Source organism: Otolemur garnettii, unplaced genomic scaffold, assembly GCF_000181295.1.
Source record: "Otolemur garnettii isolate 467f Iridium unplaced genomic scaffold, OtoGar3 scaffold00049, whole genome shotgun sequence".
Classification (NCBI taxonomy): Eukaryota; Metazoa; Chordata; class Mammalia; order Primates; family Galagidae; genus Otolemur; species Otolemur garnettii.
This window is the reverse complement of record NW_003852444.1, coordinates 6,755,314-6,777,635: the sequence shown is the minus strand read 5'-3', so window position 1 is coordinate 6,777,635 and position 22,322 is coordinate 6,755,314. Positions and strand designations below refer to the sequence as shown.

The following is a 22,322-nucleotide window of genomic DNA, read 5'->3' as shown; positions in this document are numbered from 1 at the left end:
TTGCACATGAACTTCATGGAACCCTGCCTTTATCCTGGAGTACTACTCAGCCATAAAATAGAATGCAATAATGTTTCCTGTAGCAACTTGGATGACTGGAGGACGTTATCCTAAGCAAAGTGTCTCGGGAATGGAATAAGAAATACCATATGTACCATTTAGCTCTTATAAGCAAGAGCTAAACTATGAGTATACATGGTCATACAGAGTGGTATTATGGACTTTGGAGACTCAGAAAAGGAGAGGGTGGGAGGGGGATGAGGGACCAAAAGTTACCTGCTGAGTACACTGTACACTATTCAAGCACTGGGTACACTATTCAAACACTGGGCACACTATAAAGCCACTATACAATTCATCTATGTATCAAAAACCAATCCCGAAATCTATTGAAAATTTTAAAAATTCTAAAAAAATTAAAAATATTTTAATCATTTTATCACAAACCCTATCAACAAAAAAAACCAATCCCTAAATCTATTGAAATTTTTAAAAATTCTAAAAAAGTTAAAAAATAAAAGAGGAGTCAAAAAAGAAAAAAAATCAAACAAGCACTTCCAATGTATTTGCGTTTATTTAATGATAAATTATATATACATCTTTTAGAGCAAACTATTATGTACATCATAAAGCTGAAATCTAAAAGGCTGAGATTAAACAAGCACATTTAGAGGAAAGTTCTAATGTCTTCCTCCCAGCCCTGAATGTGTCATCGTAGGGAGGCACACTGCACTGGGCATCTGTTGGCCTCCAGGTGGACCAGGTGGACGAAGGGGCCAGAAGAAGGCAGGGGCAAGTGTGAGCATGCCATTCCCCTACAGACAGCTGAGCCTTCATCTGCACCCTGGGACGGGAAGGGAACGGGAAAGGATGGTGTGCTCAATCCACTGACTCCATCCTCCTGGCTCTGCTCACAAGAATGCCTAGACTTGAAAGGCTCACCTTATTTTTGATTTTCCTCCGGATTTTCTTCAGGGCTTTCTCCTCTGATTTTGTTAGGGGCAATTTGGTAGGGATGGGATAACCCTCAGCTATCAGAGTCCTCTTCTCCTCCTCGGTCAGGACCAGTGGGCCTGATCCCTGCAGTTTCTGTATAGACAAAGGAGCAGCAGAAAGGGGTCAAAAAGAAGTGGGCGCGCTGAAGAGTCATCTGCCAACACGGGATCAGAATCCGTTCGAACGTCTCATAGGTGGCTCAGAGAAAACGAGGTGTCCTCTGCATTGGGGGAGGAACCAGTATTTCGAAGTGAAAGCAAAGGTGGAGTAGACACTCCCACGTGAGTGTTATAACCCAAGGATTGTGATTCGGAGGGAAGGATAAAGAAGCTCATTCGCTAAAAGGTGAAAAGTCAAAGTGGAGAATTCGTTTCCCACATCCCTGGAGGTTGCCTGGCCTTGGGGTGAAGAAGGATTCACATGCACCTCTGTTTTGTGGCAGAGCTTTGTTGTTCTCCTTGTGAAACTGCAATTTGATGAGGTGCTCTCCACCCAGCAGGAGGCATCCTCCCATCTCCACTTACAGCTAAGGGGCCACAGAGCTCTCAGGGGTGCACCTGCCCACTCTCTCTAGGGAAGCCTCCGGCGACAGTAGTCCCAGATTGGGCCTCCGCCATGAAGATGGAACACTGTACCTCATCTCATTGAACCTACAATGGAGTAATGTGTTTCTAATTAGTCAAACGAACAGAGTCCCTACCGCACATTAGCTCCATGCTAATTACCCTGGGGGACTCCACACAAACCCCATCTCTTAAGTAGCTCGTGATGAAGACTGAATTGACACCCATACAAAGATGAGAGTAATTAAACGCTAAACTGTAATACTAATTGAAGATGCATTATAAATTTGGAGAAAGACATTTACTTGAGTTTGTATGATCAGGGAAGGGTTAGAGTAGGAGAGAAGAGTTGAATTGGGCCTCCTGCAAGGAAGGGAGATTGCTTACCTAAGAGAGAGAAGGGCATTCCCAGCAAAAGGCAGGACTGTGAACAGTAACCGAAGATGCCATTCTGCCTAGAGTAGTTCTTGAAGTCACAGAGTGCTGGGCACATGATAATGAGCATTAGGGTTTGGTGCCAGCAGTAATAGGGAAACACACCCAGTTGTTGGGCAAGAGAGTGTGGCCCGGGGAAGCTTCCTTCATAAGCATATAGAACAGATTAATCATGGTAGGATTCAGACATACAGGATGAAAGCTGTTCTAGTAACACGAGGAGTGAAAAGTTAGGTCCAAGCAGAGAAGACAGAATGGAAAGGGTTATCTCCCTTATCCTCAGTAACAGTGACATGAGAATGTGGCTATAGATCAAGGATTTTCTGGGACACAATTCAAGTTTTCAGTTACGTTCATGGATGAATGATGCTTACAGAATACTTATTAATAAATATCTCATATCTTTTAAATTTGCCAGTCATGACATCATAAATTCAAAAAAGTTAACTGTAATATTTACGACTTCATAGAAATCAATTCACTTTTTAGAACAATAAAAAGTTAATGATCTATTCTATTTTTTTTTTTTAAACTTGGAAAATAGTGTCCTTATGTAAGTAGGAGATGAACCACGTGTCATGATTTCTGATCTGAGTTCCTGGGTTACCAGTTATACTTAACACAGACAGCTTTAGGCATTAAAGAATTTAATCTCAGAGTGATTTTTAAGTTCACCAAAGACTGCTCATCTAAAATATAAAAGGTATTTTTCTATGACAGGCCGTAAGGACTACCAACATGATTGTAAATATTTATAGTATAATTTTGAAGAGAGCAAACCAAAATTTTTATTCTTTATGCTTATAGCTCTGTAAAATAAACATGTGAGTGAAAACTGGAAGCATACACATGAAAACGAAGAGAATTGTGGCAGCAAGATGAGATTTATGGGAAGTTCTTAAAAATGTTCCCTAAGGTTGTCATCACCCTGCTTTAACTGCAAGACAGAAACTTCTAGACAAGAGGAAAAAGCAAATGGCCTTGATTGGCCTGCCCTGGATGCCCCACGGGACAGACAGAGACGGTCTAGAAGGTCCCAGCCATACTTACGTGAGGAGCTGTGAGGAGGGGGGAGCTGGAGAGAGCGGAGGGGGCCCGGGGCGTGGCTCTGGCTGGGCTGTGAGTCTGAGGCAGGCCGAATGGGTGCAGGCGTGGGTTGGGGCTCAGGCTGCCCTCTGAGTCACTGCCGTGACTGCTGGGCGGGGTGGGCGGTAAGTGCAGGTGGTCCCCGGGGGCTAAAGAAAAGAAAGCACATGTCATTCATCCAAGAGCCTTGACAAGGAAGGACTTGGGGCTGGTGACACAAACTCTGTGCATCATCCACGTGGCGGAACTCAGGATAGCCCAACAAACGAATGAGGAGCCCCCATGCACTGAGGCAAGATCTCCAAGAAGGATTATGAAGTGCAGAAGAGGGGAGAGAGGTCAGGAGCAGTGTATACAGTAGCCCCCTTTTGTATAAAAAAAGAAAGGGCATACAGACCCACGTTTGCTTACATTGGCATAAAGAAGTGTATACAGGAAACCAGTAATACTCTGACCCGAGGCAGGCAGGGAGCGATCAGGGGAGCCTGAGACCGGGTGTTGATAAGACTTCACTGTGTTCCTTCCAGATACAGTTTCATTTGTAAACCATGTTAATGAATTATGCACTTTAAATTAAAAAAGTCTTTTAAAAGATAGCAATATCTGGGAGCCCATGAGGGTTCCCAAAGGCTGCTTTGAGAAAAGCTCGTTTGTTTCTGGAGGAATGTGCATGGTGGGGCCAGCAGGCAAGGCGCCAAGCATTCTTCATTCAAAAAACTCTACATCCATCTCTAGAGAGATGAGTAGGCACAGGGAATATGGGGGTGGTGGGGAGGGGCTTTCTCCTCCAACGTCCCCCAGCATGTAAGAACCCCACCCTTTGCCTTTCCTCTGGGAGGCACATCACAGTCCCTCTGCCAGGGCCTACAGAGCCTAAGCCGGCCGGCGTCCATCAGACACCTCTGGGCAGCAGAGGGGCTTCTGAAGCCAGAATCCAGTTTGGATTCAACAGCGGGTATTTCTGTTGTTCCAGCCAGTATGTACAAGATTGGCTGGAAGGTCAGGGTGCTAAGAGTGCTAATTGTGGTTTTTCTAATTCCGTAAATACTACAGCACTTTATGGTAACACACACCCCCAGGAAGCGAACCTGTTAGGGGCTCCAATTTCCTGCCACTCTGTACTGTTAGATTCCCGAAAATTAGCCGAGAGCACTTTAGAGCTCCCCCGTCCCTTCTACTTGGCACAAACCAAATCATTCTAACACTGTTCTCCTCTCCAGGCAGAGGGCAGCCCACAAAACCCAGAAATGAAATGGCAGGAAAAGCGAGTGAGGCAAGCTGGACTCTCATCTTTCCTGCCTATTGAGAGCGATGATCTGGCCACAGGTGCCTTGGTCTCAGATTTCCAAATATCATTTGAAATGCCGCTCTTGGGTTACCGAAAGGTCTGGGGACAACAAGCTACTCTGCCTAGAAACTCTGATGCATTCAAGGATATTGAGTTTCCTTATCTCTGTTTATCCAGGATAATGAGGAAAGACTGCCCTTTACTATATTCTTGAAACATTTCTCCTCCAGTGACCCTGAATTCTGAAGCCGCTCTGGGATTCATTATTATGATTATAATACTCTCTGAACTGTACTGTAACATAAAAGAGCAAGATGCATTTGATAGGGAGAACCAGTGCATAAAGATGAAAGGAACTACCTTACAGCAGTATATAGAGGTGAAAGGCGTGAATGCTTATCACTCAGCACAAAGAAATAGTGTCTTGGTGTAGATCCTACTCAATTTAATCTGGGTTGGCCTTTTATTTACTTTTAAACTAACACAGAAAAAGAAAACAGGGAAAGTATGACAATGTCAAGAATGACACTATTTAGCTCTAAGTGGATGGCAAGAAGCCCAGTGAGGTGCATGATTGGAGGCTGTGGCCATTCCAGTACAGGTAGAGGGCTCCTTGTCACTGCTGCCATCCAGAGTCAACATTTAAAAACACTGAATTTTAGGATTCAAAAGACATGATTTAAAAACAAAAACACTGAATTGGCCAGACAGATAAATTGTGAACTCTCATCACAAAAGGTTGAAACTGGAGCTGTTTTAAGGGAGCAAGGTGCCTCTGTGGGCTGCCGGTTATATGCGAGGCTGTCCCGTGTTCACACTGAGAAGCTTGAGGGCCGCAGCTCTCCTGTGTGTCAGCACCCACACTGCAGCAGTCCATAAAAGGTTTTCAAAAATCACCCTGGCTAGGAGCAGAAAGGCACAGCAACATGTAGCTAAACCTCCAGCAAATGCACATAGGAACATATAGTACTTAGCTCTCAAAAACTGCATTTGGAAGCAAGGTTTACAAGAGCAGAGCTACTTCCCAAGGCAAGCTATACCTGTGGACAAACTGACCCCAGCATCCTCACCCATACTCTCTCTCCCTTCAGACTTCATGACTATGTCTAGGAGCTACAGGAGCACCGAGGACAGACCAACCTTCTTTAGGTGAGAAGTTCAGAAACTGATCCACTTCGTGAGGCTCCAGCTTAATCTTAGGAATAATGGTCTGGCACGAGGAATCGACCTGAAAGAAGAATTCCGAAGACAATTTTGAAAAACCAGTGACAGCTCTGAAGAAGCATACAGGAGAGTGGTGTCATCGGTGTCCTCTTCTCGGGGCAGCCCTGCCTCTGCAGAGCACAGCTGAGCACGGACAGCCTCTTGGACAGAAAGTTGTTTTACTCCTTAGCCTTCTGCTCACCACCAAATCTGGCATTACACAGGATGGAACCCTCACAACCCTCACGTGAAAAGCTCACTTATCGGTGCTTCTTTCTATTGTTTGGGGGGGGTCACATAAAAGCATTTTACCACAAAATATTCTGGTAATTGTTACAGGGCCGCCAGCGGACACTAGTTTGTTGAGTGGTGCACCATCAACCCACATCCTTTTCTCCAGGCTCCCTAATGACTGAGGACACCTAACCATGAAATACCCAGTAGGGAAAGGACACAGGTTATCGGACCAATACACAGGGAGCAAGGCCATGAGCTTGAGCTTCGTTAATTGCATACTTAAAAATCAACTGAACTAAAATTCTTACAGACCAAAATCTTAAGGCAATTACTACAGACTCCAGGAGGCCAGTCCAAGAAGGATTCCTTGGGAATCCTTGAGAGCAGCTGCCGGGGTCTTCTGTCTACCACCCTGCATCTTCCATACAGACAGAGTAAGAAGCGAGTAGGCAGGGACGCTTCTGTGGCTCTACTGAGTCTGTGTTACTTCTTCCTGAACAGGCAGGCACTCTATCTTGCTCACAGGAAATCTGTGCTATAAGGAATGTTAATGGAGTCATTGTTTATAACCTGAGGCTTTAAGTGTAAGGAAAGTTAAGACTGGCTTTCCACTCTGTAAGAAGATGTACAAGTATGGTTCTGGTCCTTTTCCAGACACTGAAAATACTCAGAAAGGAGGTAGAATAAAATTAAATTAAATTTGCTGTGTGCAAATCAGGCAAGGAAGAAATTTCTGATTTCTTATACTTTCCACCGGTAATGGAGTAAGAATCAGTAGGTGGGAGGGTCCTGCGTTGAGTAAGGGCAACTCAGCATTATACTAGGAAAGTAAAGTGAAAGGGCACACAGCAACCAGCATCCTCAACAGCCATGCCCAAAGCCATGGGTTGCCACACCACCATCATAACCACTGACTTTCCACTGCTTAAAACTCAGTGCCATGGAGAGCTTTTTTTACCATGAATATTCATTTATGTTTTACATTTTTAATAGTACTCAAAGAAAATAAAAATCAGCTTTGTTACCAGTTTTCCTAAAGCTGATACCAAATCAACATACCCTCAATATATACATAAATGCGTAAATAGACACATAAAGTGACATGTCCTTAAATAAATGCAGTCACTAACTCCAACCTTATTAGAGAATGAGGACCTGTAACTTTTAATCCAAATTGTTTATATGAGAAAAAAAATTGAGTATACCCCAGTATTCATTTCCAGAGGGGGTTCCTCCTTCTCGAAAGGGGTAGAGATGGCTGTAATGGTGAGAGTGACGGAGGGAACAAGTCCTGGGGGTGCCTCGTCTGTAATAGGCTCTGTCTTGATGGTGGTCGAAGGAAAATCTGTAGACAGGTACCATTTCTCACTGTCTGCTTCATCTGCAGGAGAAAGACAAGCACCTGTGAACTCGTTCAGGGCCTTAGGCATAGCAAAGATCAACAGAGGATTACTGAGAGTGGAACTGAAGGAAATCAAGTGAGCATGTGAGAGAGGAGATATATAGATGAGGAAATGACCGGGAAAGTGAGAACCTACACCCCTGCGCTGACTGGTGGATATGCCTAAAGGGACGCTGGAAGGAATGTATATGAAGAAAGTCTCCTGGCTTCCCCGCAGGCAGGAAGCACCTGACCCACGGGGAACAGGACATGAGGGAGGCTGTTAAATGTGCAATGAGTTAGATTTCCAGGTTTTAAACCAAGTGAATGTGTTAGGATTCAAAAATAAATGAGCACATTTAAAAACAGGAAAGAAAAAAACCAAATGATTGGCAGCAAAGGGCCTAGCAGAGAGGACAGGAGAGAATGATGTTGATCGGCTTTCTCCGTTTTTTAGCCTCTTCTGCTTTCCCGGGGCTGCCATCTGTTTTAAACTTAGACTTCCAGAGACTTTGCTTAGCCCTTTGGGAGATTTTGGAATCTGTAAGGACCATCTGCCCTTTGCTAAAATAGACTAAATATCCCTTGGGGGGAAAAGGATGGGACTTGGTGCGTCTGGGTCTTGTCTTGCCTCGGTTCTTCCTGATGATCACTGGGCCTGGGGCTAGATAACAACCAAGCAACCAGCCGGAACAGAAAGAGCCTCTATCTCCCAACACATGCCCTTCTGGGGAACTAAACAGTACCATGTCTTTCTGACCCAGTTGCTTAACTTCAGAGCTAGCACCTCAGCACAGACCTGGAAAAGCAGGAAGGAGGAGGGAAAGGAAAGAAGAGGAGGTTGGAAAGAGGCATAGAGCAAGAAAACACACACCTGCGGTTCCCAGAGTCCACATTCCTCACACATACCTTGCAGCAGTGTGAGGCTAAAATAAAGCCTCATTGCTTTCTGCAAGTGTTTAAACCCACACACTATGTGATTCACTTGCTCAGAGACCCATTATAGTTGGAGGAAGCAAAGTTATTCACATTACAAAATTATTTTACACTTAAGAATTTGACTCCAATTTCCTTACGTGGGAAGCATTCAGAATTACGAGGGGAAGGGTGGACACAGAAACTAAAAACTAAAGTTCACAATTATTAAAATTGTATTTCATAAGCAACTTCCTCCAAGCACATTCATATTCACAAAGGAAAATTATTTCCCCTCCTCAAATCCGATGTGTAACTGACTGGATGAATTATTCCTGTCCTAATTTATTTCCTGAGGTAAAAGAAGATGGGTGAGACTTCTATTGGTGGAAGATGTTTTGCTTCTGGAGTGGGGCTGCTGAGTGCTGTGCTGTGACAGGGGATTTCCATCACTCATGGGTGCAGGCACCACGCTGGCCCTCAGCAGGAACAGGGAACAAAGCCCTTCTGATGTTGGCCAGAGGGGGCAGACCACTCTGTACTTGACACAGACGGCACCCCAGCTCAGCCCAGAGAAGTGACTGGACCAGTTTCTAATGCCTATGCCCAAAAGAGCTTAGAACTAGAAGACTCTGTCTGCTGCAAAAGAGACCCACTTAGAGACCCGCCTAACTGTAACCCTAACCCAGTAAGGGAGGGTCCTGTCACAGAGAAAAAGATTGCACACAACTACCAGCAGACAGAGTCTTCTAGTTCTAAGGGTTGGAGGGGGACAGAGAGAGAGCACAGATCCCACTTTCTCTACTTAGCAGGGACACACTGATGCGTCTGCCTTTTGAAGTCAATGCTTAACGCCTGCTGAAATTGAGCAATATTTATTCCTGGCAGAGGCTGGAAGAGAGACAGTCAGATGAAATACAGCCTCGATCCATATGGAAATGAGCAGTAAGGAACTGTCCTGTCCCAGAGAAAAAGGTTGCAGGCAACTACCAGGAAATAGTGAAGGTAACTGTGATGAAACTTCATGTCCAAGGCAAACAAAAGGCAAAAATAAATACGAAAAGTGAATATAACATTATGAGACAAAATGAAGATGGGTAATGAAACCAGTTCTTCCGATAGAAGGAGGCCAATTCTCAAAGTGTGCAAACTCATAAAATGGGTCAGGACGGTTTATGTTCTTAAGGCTCGTGACCCATTGCCCTCTGTAAAAACAAATAAATAACATTACTGCTGCCTCAGGGAAGGGAGACTGCAAGGAAAACAATGACACCGGAACTGCAAAAGGAAACCTCTCTGAAGACAACTGAATGCTCCCAAGTAAGGAGCCCGGGAAGCTGCCTCTCCTCCCCGGAGCTTTCTGAGGACACACAGCTGCGGTTGCCTTCATGTTTCCTCGCCAGTGCAGCAATGCAGTCCTCTATTCTGAGGGATGTGTTAGGGTTAGGAAGAAATTTAAGACCACCTACCTCAAAGACATTGTTTTATAGATGAGAAAAATGACACGGAGGTTTAGGTCTTACTACCAACTAGTGGCAGAACCCAGGCTCCTCTCTCCAGCCAGCATTCTTTCTACTAAAAAAACCAACTCAACATGTGGATAAAGATTTATGCACAAATATGCTTACTGAGGCACTATTTAAGATCACAAAACCCCGGATATAACCAAAACATTGAGGAGCAAGGAAAAGGTTAAATTAGGGATGATGCATCCACCCAATGGGATATCTCCACAGATATTAATATTACATTGATAAATCCTTTCTAAGGACCAAGGAAAGGTTGATGATAGACTACTAAGGAAAAACTTAGATATAAATCTATATAATATTAATAAAGAAAGTGTCAGAAAGATAAAAAGGAAATATGCCAAATAGTAAGCATGTATCTGGACAATCATTCAGAATATGTATAATTTTTTTTCTTTTTCTTTAAACTTTATAACATGTCCAGATTTCCAATACGGGATAACCATAGTCCCCAGATGAACACACATGGACACAGCCTGCTTCTGCCTGCTCTACTTTATGACTTAGGATGGTAAATATTGGACAGAGGCTCCAGGGGCTCAAGAGGCCACTTAGAGCCCTCTGGCTAAGTAAGAGTCAATGACCTTAATAGATGTAAGTCGCATTCTCAGCTCCAAGTCTTCACTCTCCCACCATGCATGTCTTTGCCATGTAATTCTGGGGTGGCCTACTTCCCACTGTGGGCTGCTTTCCACTGTGGACTTGGCCATGTAATAAGCCAATAGCATGTTGGCTTCTTAACTCCTGAACTGTGTTTGCAGGACTGGACCTAAGTGTGCATAGTTTTGCCATCACCATGAGTAGTATGTACAGGATAATCTACTGACCTCAGGAGAAAGGGAGCAGGCACACAGAATGGAGGCACCCCCAGACGAGCTTAACCAAGACCAGTCAAGAGACAGTCTAGATATGTGAGAAAGTCTAGCTAAAACCAACAGAACCACTCAGCTGACCTCCATATAAATCAGCTAACTTCCAGAGTAGGAACAGACACATGAGCTACAATAATAAATAATTATTGTTTAAGCCACTAAGCTTTGGGGTAGTTGTTATGCAGCAACATAGCTAGCATATACAGAACAGCTGAACGTATGAACAAGAAATTAAATCTATTACGTCCGAATCTATTGCAACAAAATAACTGTATTCACTTCCAAACTAATTCCCCTAAACCATCAACTGTGAATCATATCAATAAATATTTGTAGATTGGCTCATTAGCCCTACCAGTTACATCATAAAATAAATGAGTTCATATGAAAAAAGCCAACCAGTAAGTAGTTTGGTGAGAACCACATTCCAGTGGTAGCTGAAATTAGAGAAAAGAGATTTCATTCTGAAGTACAGGGCGTTGGCTTGTCCTCCATCCCTCAGTGGAAATAAATATCAAATCAGAGAAAATAAAATGACAAACATAACCTATGAATGAGGGTTAACAAAGGGCAGAGTGAAGGAGAAGGAATAGAATATGTATCACGGTTTTCCTACGTGACCTTATTTTTATAGTTTTATTTTATTGGCAAAAGATTAGTCGGGCTGCCATGGCTTAGAACTAGAATTATCCTCAGATAATGTCTTGGTTATTGGCTAAACTACAAAAGCAAGAGTCAGGAGACACTCTACACCCCCTAATTTCTAAAACTTGAAGCTCAGATACGGAATAAAATAACAGTCTTTCTAGATTGTATTTATATGGCTTTTTAAGTTTCCCTTCAGATAAAAGAAGTCCCCAGCAAGTTTACTTGTGCATACTGTGGAGAGTGAGACGAACAACCCCCATATCATCTGATTCATTCAAACAGCTTCCTGTCAAAGGTTAAATTAAACTGGCACATTTCCTCCTCGGCATCACCACTTAGCTAGCAGCAAGAAAACAAAAACAAGCCACTGTCTCGTGGTAAGAAGTGTGTCCTTTACATCCAAGGGCAGACTGGAGCAGCCATGACCACTGAGGTTGGATGCCAAGAGATCTGAAATACCAAGCTGGACAGAGAGACTAAAAAAACACATGAACTCAAAGCCAAGATAAGCAACACCAAATGCAGACCCCCAATCATTTCCATATATACTACATAGATAACTGCATTGGATAGATACTGATTCATGGGAAAGGGGAAAAACAAGATTAAACCCGAAATTGAGAATCAGTAGTATCTTTATCAATACAGCATATACATAGTTACACACACACACACATTGGTGTGTATACAGAGTGGGCATTTGTTCTCAAAAAGAAAAATCACGTGGGGCAAATACCTCTTACAAGATAAAAACACATACACAGTCGATCCTTGAGCACCACCGGTTTGAACTGCAAGCAGTTAGACACAATTATACACAGATTTTTTTCCCATTAAACACGGATGGAGAGTGCAATATATTTAGGAGGTGCAAAACCTACGTATCTGCAGAGATGACTCTATATCCATTTAACATTTATGTAACATGTCTACAGTAAAAAGGAAATTGTGTAAATTAAATAAATATGCCTCATCTAAATCATGCAGCATTTGATTTCTTTGCCCTTTTAAACTCTTGGAAGGAGGGCGGTACCCATAGCTCAGTGGGTAGAGCGCTGGCCACATACATGGAAGCTGGTGGATTCGAACCCAGCCTGGGCCAATTAAAATCAACACTAACAACTGCAACCAAAAAATAGCTGGGCGTTGTGACAGATGCCTGTAGTCCAAGCTATTTGGGAGGCTAGGGCAAGAGAATTGCTTAAGCCCAAGAGTTTGAGGTTGCTGTGAGCTGTGATGCCACAGCACTCTACCGAGGGTGACACAGTGAGACTATCTTAAAATTTAAATAAATAAATCAATAAGGAAAAAGAAAATTTTCAAATCTGACCAATTTTTATTGTAAAAATTCCCTTAAGGGAAAAATGCAACAGCTGGTTTCTAAAAGCCAGGGAAGGAGTGAGAACTCAGTCAAATATGTCTTGTCTCATATCAGACTACAGCCTACGGGATGTTCAAACAGAAATTAGAGGCCCATTTGGCCCCAGTCCCTATCCTGAGTATCCTAACCCTGAAATAACTTTCAGTCTTGAATGGCATGAAGAGGTGGTGATAACCATAAAAATGGCAACCACACACTGTGAGTACATTTTATTTGCTGGGTATTGCTCTAAGCACTCTACCTATATTAATTAATTAAATCCTAAGAGTAATTACTCAGTACATGTGCTACCACTACACCCATTCTACAGACAAGGAAATTTAAGGATTAAATAACTCACCCAAAGTTACACAGCTGGTACATGGCAGAGCAGGGATTCACACTCCAACTAGCTACTCAGCCTGTGCTCTTTACCGCCCTAATACATTGCTTTTCAACAGTCAATGATTAAATAGATCCCTAACTAAGAGTAATTATTCTTTAATTAATGTCATTTTGACCCCACAATTAGCCACTGCAAAAGGTGCCATAGTGGTTCTTTCTATCCTTCTCACCTTGGTTTATTTAGACTTCTAAAATCCAATGTTCCCGAGGGGAGGAATCCCAGTGTAAGAACACTAAATAATACTAAGATGCTTTGAGTGCTTATTATGTGCCAGGCACTCATCGAGTTTTAGATGGACCTCTAAAACCAGTGTAATTTCTCTGGAATACTTTCCTTACTCCGCACCTTCTCTGTATATACAGAACCACTTTCCTGGCCTCTGTCATTCTTACAGCAGTCATTGGGTAAATTATGTATTTCATTATGCAGTAATCACATAGAGGCAATAGCAATAATAGCTAATATTTGCTCAGCACTTACTAACTGCCAGATGCTGTTCCTAGCACTTAAAAAGTATTAACTTATTTAATCCCTACCACAATGGTCTGAAGCAAGTGTTATGACTATTCCCATTTTAAAAATCAAGAAAGCAAGACACAGAGTTAAGCAACTTGCCCAAGATCACAGTATGAGTAAGTGGCAAAGCCCACGCAATGTGACTCCAGAGATTAACTGCGACATCCAATTAGCACTCTCCTTTTAGCATCTCAGAGCTTCCTGTAGGCCATAGTGTTTAGAGTACGAATTAAATAAATCTCTGAGGAACAAATAATTACTTTCAAAAGACTTCTTTACTACACACACACACACAAAAAAAAAATCTCATGTATCCTTTTTTCTTCATTGACGTTACAACTCTCATTCATGAGTGTCCAGAGTAATTTTAACTGCTGGATAGAGGTAAACATCACTTTCTATACCAAGCCAGCCTTGCAATGGCTTGGCAGACAAGGAAGTAATCATTTCATTTTAAAAAACAAACTAAAGGAAAACATCATTATCTGTTTGAAAAACAGTTAAACAGTAATACCAAAGAAGGTGAATGGTGAAATAGCGTGTGTGGCAAGCCCAAGGTTCAGATGGGAGGGTCAACTGTTCTTCTGTGTGTCCCCTCCCCCAACCACAATCAGGTCCTTTCTTTAGCTCATGCACCGCAGAGAACCCGGTTACTCTCTGTGGGCTGACAATGAGCACATCTTCCTTTTCTACCCCTGAATCTATACACCCCTGTAACATGGCTCAAGACTAATGCTCTTGTCACCACCGGCTCAAATGAAATGTGACGAAGGCACAAGCCATTCTTCTCATCTCTGTGACTCTCTTTCAGGCCCACTTCCTTGTAACATGTCAACATCAAGATCTCTCCGGCACCACAAACCAGAAACCTAAGTCATCTCTGACTCATCTCTGCCCTCTCTTCAGCTTCTTGGATCCTGTGCTAATCCTGCTGTGGGTTTCATCAGACCATTTCCAATTCCATTTTCCTTTGCCATCCATCGTGTACACCTTTCCATGTCTCCCTAAATAACATGTACACCATCCCTGCTCTCACTTCAACAGCCATGAGACATTATTGCCTCTTCTCATCTCCAAAAGAGGCCATCCCACTTTTCTCAGGTGCAACTTGCCATCACAGTGATCAAACCCTGTGTCCGTGCAGACTGTCCCACTTCCTGCCTGTGACTTCACACCAGCACCATCTATTCACCTTTAGCTCACAAACTATTGTTTTCCTTCCCACCTGTGACCATGGCGCCATAAATTCAAAGAATATACATCGAGCTAGCCTACCCAGCCATCTCTTGCCTCTGCAAGTTCTGGATTCCCAATGAATTCATCAGAAAGACCGATTCTTACTTATGATCCTGGCCCACCCTCTGTAGGCCCAGACCACCCATAGTTACAGTCTCTTATTCCACCTGAAATAAAGTTACTTTGACTTGTGGTTGGTGTAAATGTGGTATTAGACCGCTTCTGTATTAGCATATTTGATGCCAAGGCCTGTTGATATTTTACATATTTTTAACCATTGCTCTTGTATCATCTCGGAGAATAGAGGCCAGGCCTAGTCCTGTCTCCAAAGCCCTACTTAAGTCCCATGAAGTTTCTTCTTTAGGAAGCACACTGAAATTAAAGACAAAGCAAAGGCATGCCCAGCATCCCAGTTTAATTATAAAGGAACAGGACTGAAATACAGTAACTCATAAAGATAAACTCCGTGCAGTGAGGTATAGGACTTGGTCAATCAAATATAAGCTTTCATTTCTCAAGGCACAAAAATGCATATAAATACTTACTGGTATGCTTCTGGTTATCTCTTTTAACTTCCTTACTTTTTTTTTTTTTTTTGGTAGAACAGAAAATCCTGCTTAGCATCTGGTTAACAGCCAACTGCCTTAATCAAGGGGAGAAATGACTAAGCTGGATATAGGTTGTCTTTCTGGTGGTTTTGAAGGCTGAGCCCACATTTCTAGGGTTGGCTCCTGTGGTTGCTGAACCACATGAAATTCTTCAGTGCTAGTATTTCAGGGAAGCCTACACTTACAGTTCTGAAACAGATGACTTCTTTGTAATCTTAGACCAAGTGTTTCTTAACTTTTTGGGCATAGGCTCTTTTAAGAATCTAAAAAAAGTTATAATGGCTCTCACTAGAAAAATTTAAAAAGTTAGATAGCCCAAATTTTTGTAGACAGTTTTGGGGTCCACAGGTCATCTGAGGTCCAAGATAGAATGGAAGGATCAGCACATCTGACCAGGCACAGTGGCTCACACTTATAATCCCGACACTTGGAAAGATGGAAGCGGGAGGCTCACTTGAGACCAGGAGTTCAAGACAAGGCTGAGCAACACAGTGAGTCCTCATCAGTACAAAAAATAAAAAAAAAAAATAATGGTGTGATGGTGTTTGTCTGCAGTCCTAATTCCTTGGAAGAGTGAGGCAAGAGGATTACTTGAACCCAGGAGTTTGAGATTGCCATTGGGTATGAGGCCCACTGCACTCTAGTCTAGGCAACAGAGTGAGACCTTATCTCTAAAAAAAAAAAAAGAAAGAAAAAGGGCAGTGCCTGTGGCTCAAAGGAGTAGGGTGCCACCCCCATATGCCAGAGGTGATGGGTTCAAACCCAGCCCTAGCCAAAAACTGCAAGGAAAAAAAAAGAAAAGAAAAGAAAAAGAAAGAAACTACATGCGCCGTATGTAATTGCCCAACGGTTTGGAGAGAGAGTGGCAGGGGGCAGGGAAAATTTGGGGGGGAGGGCAAGGAAAGAGGGAAGAAGGAGAAAAAGAAAAAGGAAAATCCTAATAAACTAGGAGAGAGCCTCTACTTAGCTGTGTGTTTTATCACTTTTTTTCAGGCTTAGAATAAATTGCAGAAGAATTGTATTTAATCTAAGTAAAGTTGGACAGGGATATGTTAATCATCGGTTTTCCCAGGTATAATGGAGTATTCACAGGACTCGGTTATTATCACAAGGTAAGAGATAAAGAATATTAAATTTAACACAAGCAGCTATTTTTAAATACTGTGTATGTATTTGTTGTCTGAAGAACAACCATCATTCTCCATCAGGGTGATTATCTGCTTTGACAGAGCACCCAGACCTGGGAGAGATCCTTGTGGACTGATTCCCCACTAAGGGGGATGAAAATTAGGCTTCAAATGAATAAAATAATTCTGTACCCAAACAATCACCAATCCACAAAATTCAGAAAAATAATTGAAGCCAAAATCTAGACGAAGCTTTGCTGGGCAAGTTCCCTGTCCACTCATCTACACTAACTCTGATTTCACATAAAGAGTGACCACCCCATGCTTATTATCTTCTATTCATAAAAATGCCTTTGCTGGCACAGGAAAGTGGCTTTTACTCAGAGAAAACACTGGCACTTCAACGAAGATGAACCGTCGTTCAGAACCCTCTGCAAACTCTATCTGACCTGCTGTACCTGTTCTCAGCTAATTACTGGCACAGCCTATTGCAACCCAGGATCTATAAATAGAACAAGGCACCAGTTGGGGGAACTGAATGGTGTGTGCTTTGGTCTCCCGATAAGAAGGGCTTCCCAGAAGAGATCTACTGATTATATCTTCCCACACTCAGCTATTAACAGAGGTGGTATCCACAAGTTACACTGAGTTCTGCTGCATTTAAATTGATTAGAACTGAAAACAAAAAAAGTAATGTCATCATGGAAGAGAAAGGAATCCTGAACTTCTGGAAATCTGTTCTGGCAATCAATTCACTTGAATCTAGATGATCTGGGTGAATTGATTGCCAAAACAGATTTCCAGAAGTTCAGAGTTCCTTTCTCTAGAACCAATGTCCTTGCCCTCTGCTCTCTGTCTACTTCCCTCCAACCGTCTATGTCCGCTGTATCAACTTTATGCAACTCCTAAAGGGCCAACTGAAATTCTGCCTCCTTCATGCAACTTTTCTCAGAATCTCCAATGGGTGTGCTCTCTCTCCTCAGAACATGTACAGTTTAATTGCCTCTTGGGACATTGCTCACACTCTGCTCATAAAGTACTTGAGTACATGGTATTTTCGCTAGACTCTGAGCTACTCAAGGCTCAGAGGATCACTTGGGACCAACCTGAGGAACATAGGGAGATGCCACTGCCATAAAAAATAAAATAATTAGCTGCCATGGTGGTATGCACCTGTAGTCCCAGCTACTTGGGAGGCTGAGGCAGGAAGATTACTTGAGCCCTGGAGTTGAGGGCTGCAGTGAGCTACTACTGTGCCATTGCACTCCAGCCTGGGCAATAGAGCAAGACCCTGTCGATCAATCAGTCAATCAATAAAAAATAACAACTATGACTTGGACACTTCACCTAATCAATGCAAACAATATAACCTAATCATTTGTACCCAGATATTAATCTGAAATAAAAATAATAATAAGTAAATAAAGAAAAAATATTGCAAGAACAGCTAAGAACAATATCCTTACCATCAGTAAGGCCCTGGGCTAGGTACTGAATTATATTATCATATTTAATGGTCACAACAAGACATAAAGTGGATATTATTATTCTAATTTTACACACGAGGAAGATGTAACTTGGAGAATTAATTTGTCCACAGTCAGTGATGAAGTAGAATTAAAAACAAGGTCTGACTGTAGAGCATATAACTTAACCATCACTGTTATTATGTGTTCAACATCTTAGAATCAGTTGTATGTTTCTCTTCTTGCCCACTCAATAACTTCTGTGAGAACAACCTACAATTTTTTTGTTTATACAATAGCCCATTCCCATCCACAGTTTCGCCTTCTGAAGTTTCAATGGCTGCAGCCAAAGTATTAAATGCAAATTTCTAGAAATAAACAATTCATATGTTTTAAATTGTGCACTGCTCTGAGTAGCATGATGAAATCTTGTACCATTCCACTCCATTCCACCTGGGACAGGAAAAACTTCTTGGTCTAGTCATCAACATTATCAGCTCCCAACATCTAGCCATCAGCATCATCATGGCTCCATGACTGCAGATCACACAAAGCACAGGTGACCCTCCTTCTGCTCACAATGCTCACAATCAAAGGTCACAATGCCTACACCTTGCTTTGTCTTGTCACAAAGACATAGTGTCATCTCACATCCTAACAAGAGGAAGAAGGGTGAGTACAGCACAATAAGTTACTTAGAAAGCAATGAGAGAAGCCACATTCACACGCAACTTTCATTATAGTACATTGTTATAATTGTTCTATTTTATTGTTATTATAGTTAATCTCTTACTGTGCCTAATTTATATATGAAACTTCATTATATCTATGTACATACAGGCATGTCTCATTTGACTGTGCTTCACTTTTTTTGTGCTTTGCAGATTTTGTGTACAAATTGAAGGTCTGAGGCAAGTCAGCATCAAACAAGTCCATCAGTGCCACTTTTCAGACAGCATGTGCTCACTTAGTGTCCTATGTGTCACATGTTTGGAATTCTCACAATATTTCAGACTTATTCATTATTATTACATCTCTGTGACATTATGAGATAGATATATATACATATATATATGTTGCCCTGGATTTTTCCTGTCCTGGGTGGAATGGACATATACATACATATATATAACATATATATATGTATATATATATATATGTTGGGGTTTTTTTAAAGGGCTTATATGTATATTCTTGGCCCATGATAAATGATATATAATCATGAACAAATGCTACCTTTCAAAAGTCTACATTTATATCACAAAGCAATATAAACCTAAATCATAGATAAGGAATCATAATTATTCAAAGTTGAGGAGATTTTTAAGTGAAATGAACTGTTAAATATTAATATTTAGAGTTGGAATTGTTTCTGTTTTTTCTAAATTTCAGTTTAACACTTGGGTACAAATAATTAGGTTACATTGTTTGCATTTGTTAGGTAAAGTCCAAGTTGTAGTTGAGTCCTTCACCCAGGAGGTGTGCCTATACTCCTACATTGCACCTATTAGATGAGAGCTTACCAATCCTCCTCCCCCTTTCCTTTCCCCCATCCCTCTCTCCCTCCTTCCTCCTCTCCCTACTTGAATTTAATTGTTTTTTTTTTTTCCTTGAGTAGGCATGTAGTAATTCATGTACTGGTTTCATATTAGTTTTGAGTATATTGCGTGCTTGTTTTTCCATTCTTGTAATACTTTACTTAGGATGATGTTCTCCAAATCTATCCAGGTAAATACAAAAAATGTGAAGTCTCCATCTTTCTTTAGGGCTCAATAGTATTCCATGGTGTATATGTACCATAGTTTATTTAACCATTCATAAGTAGATGAAGGGCACTTGGGCTGTTTCCACATCTTGATTGATTATGAATTGAGCTGCAATAAACATCCTAGTGCAAATGTCCTTATGGTGGTTTTCATCCACAGTTCCTGGCTCATAACTCCCACAGCCTTGGTTACAGTTTTGTGTTGTTATAAAGTTGGATGCTAGGTACAGTAGGCCTCAGGAAACAGAATCTCTCCGACTTCCTCCACTTTTCTGATTGTGGGTCAAAAGACCCTTGTTCTGGAGATAGTTCCACCCTACATCCTGAAGGCTAATCACATTTCTCACAATTGTCCATACAAATCTAAGAGGCCAGCATTCAGAGAGCTTCCAGAGTGCTGAACACAAGAGGGCTCCTGGAAGATAGGACTCAGGGAGGCCCTGGAAGCTCTGTTCCCCTCCCCTATACCTCCACCCTCATGCATCTCTGCACCTAGCTCCTTTGTAATAGTCTTCATAATAAACCAGTAAATGTAAACGAGCATTTCCCTGAGTTCTGTGAGCTGCTTCAGCAAATTAATTGAATTGAAAGAGACAGTTGTAGAAACCCCAACTTGAAGCTAGTTGTTCGGAAGATTTGGAGACTTGGACTTGTGACTGGTGGGAATGAGGGGTCAGTCCTGTGGCACAGGACACTATCTCTGGGTAGATAGCATCAAAAAATTGAATCAGAGGATACTTAAGTTGTGTGGGGTGGAGGAAAACCCACATTTGGTCACAGAGGTCTTCTCTGCTCATTGTGTTGGTGTGGAGATTAATGGAAAACACAAGTTTGAGAGTTTTCCAAAAACAATTGATATGGTGGTCTGTGATCAGCAATATTTGATGTTACCACTGTCATTGTTTTGGGGTGCCATAAACCACACGCATATAAGATGGCAAACTTAATAAATGTTACATGTGTTCTGACTGCTGGCCCACTAGCTGTTCCCCATTTCTCTTCCACTCCTTGGGCCTCTTTATTCCCTAAGACACAACAGTATTGAAATTAGGCCAATTAATAACCCTACAAGGGCCTCTAAGTCTTCACGTAAAATTGAGTCCTCTATCTCTCACTTAAAATCAAAAGCTAGAAATAATTACACTCACTGAGGAAAGTATGCTGAAAGCTGAGATAGACTGGAGGCTAGGGGTCTTGCAGCAAATAGTTATCCAAGTTGCAAGTGTAAAGAAAAAGTTCTTGGAGAAAATTAAAAGTGCTGCTCCAGTGAACTCATGAATGATAAGCATGTGAAGCTGACTTATTAACAATAAGAGGGAGAATTTTAGTTGTCTGGATAAATCAAAGCAGCCATAGTATTCCTTAAAGCCAAAGCCTATTCCAGAATAAGACCCTAACTCTCTTCAATTCAATGAAGGCTGAGAGAGGTGAAGAAATTGCAGAAGAAAAATCTGAAGTTACCAGAGGTTGGCTCATGATGTTTAAGGAAAGAAACCACCTCTGTAACATTAAAGTGCAAAGTGAAGCAGTAGGTGCTGATGGAGAAGCTGCAACAAGTGATCCAAAGGATCTAGCTACGATCCCTGATGGAGGTGGCTACACTGAACAACAAATTCTCAGTACAGATGAGTCAGCCTTCTATTGAAAGGAAATGCCAAGTAGGACTTTTATAGCTACAGGGAAGTTACTACCTGCTTTCAAAGCTTCAAGGGAGCTAAGGGTCAAGGGTCCCTTGTTAAGGGTCAATGTAACCTTAAGTTGAAGCCAGTGGTCATTTACCCCTCCAAAAATCTTGAGGCCCTTAAGAATTACACTAAATCTGTACTTTACAAGTGGAACAAAGCCTATGAAGCCTAGATGATAGCACATAGTTTAGGGAATATTTTAAACCCACTGTTGAGACCTACTGCTCAGAAAAAAATTCCTTTCAAAATATTACTGTTCTTTGGCAATGTAACTGATCACCCAAGAGCTCTGATGGAGATGTACATGGAGACTAACATTATTTTTAGGCTTGCTAACACAACATCCATTCTAAGCGGCAGCTCACACCTGTAATCCTAGCACTCTGGCTGAGGCAGGTGGATGACTTGAGCTCAGGACTTTAAGACCAGCCTGAGCAAGAGTGAAACCCTGTGTTTACTAAAAGTGGAAAAATTAGCCAGGCATGGTAGCACCCGCCTGTGGTCCTAGCTACTCAGGAGGCTGAAGAAAGAGGACCACTTGAGGCCAGGAGTTTGAGGTTGCTGTGAACTATAATTCCATAGCACTGTACCCAGGGCCACAGAGTGAGACTCTGTTTAAAAGAAAAAAAAAAAAAAAGAAATACATTTCTTCTATAATGTTATAGCTGCTAAAGATAGTGATTCCGCTAATGGATCTGGACAAAGCAAATTGAAAACCTTCTGGAAACAATACACCAGTCTAGCCAGCTTTAAGAACATCCACAATTCACAAGAAGTGGTCAAAATCTTAACATTACCAGTAGTCTGGAAGAAGTTGATTCCAATCCTCATGAATGATTTTGAGGGGTTCAAGACTTCAGTGGAGGAAGTAATGGCAGATTCAGTGGAAATAGCAAAAATAGGAGTGGAACATGAAACGTGACTACATCACTGCAATCTCATGACAAACTTGAATAAAAAAGTTTCTTTTTATGGATGAGCAAAGAAAGTGGTTTCTAGA

General features: G+C 41.9%; 1 protein-coding gene across 1 annotated transcript in view; it reads right to left on the bottom strand.

The window, feature by feature from the left end:
* The window catches only part of CREB3L2 (cAMP responsive element binding protein 3 like 2), a 126,421-nt gene that overhangs the window by 22,521 nt on the left and 81,578 nt on the right, over positions 1–22,322 (bottom strand). The window contains exons 3-6 of the mRNA XM_012806234.2: positions 7,014–7,189; positions 5,509–5,596; positions 3,045–3,229; positions 943–1,089 (exon numbers count right to left, since the gene is read on the bottom strand). Of these exons, the coding sequence (XP_012661688.2) occupies positions 943–1,089; positions 3,045–3,229; positions 5,509–5,596; positions 7,014–7,189 (596 nt within the window). The remainder of the gene's footprint in view (positions 1–942; positions 1,090–3,044; positions 3,230–5,508; positions 5,597–7,013; positions 7,190–22,322) is intronic.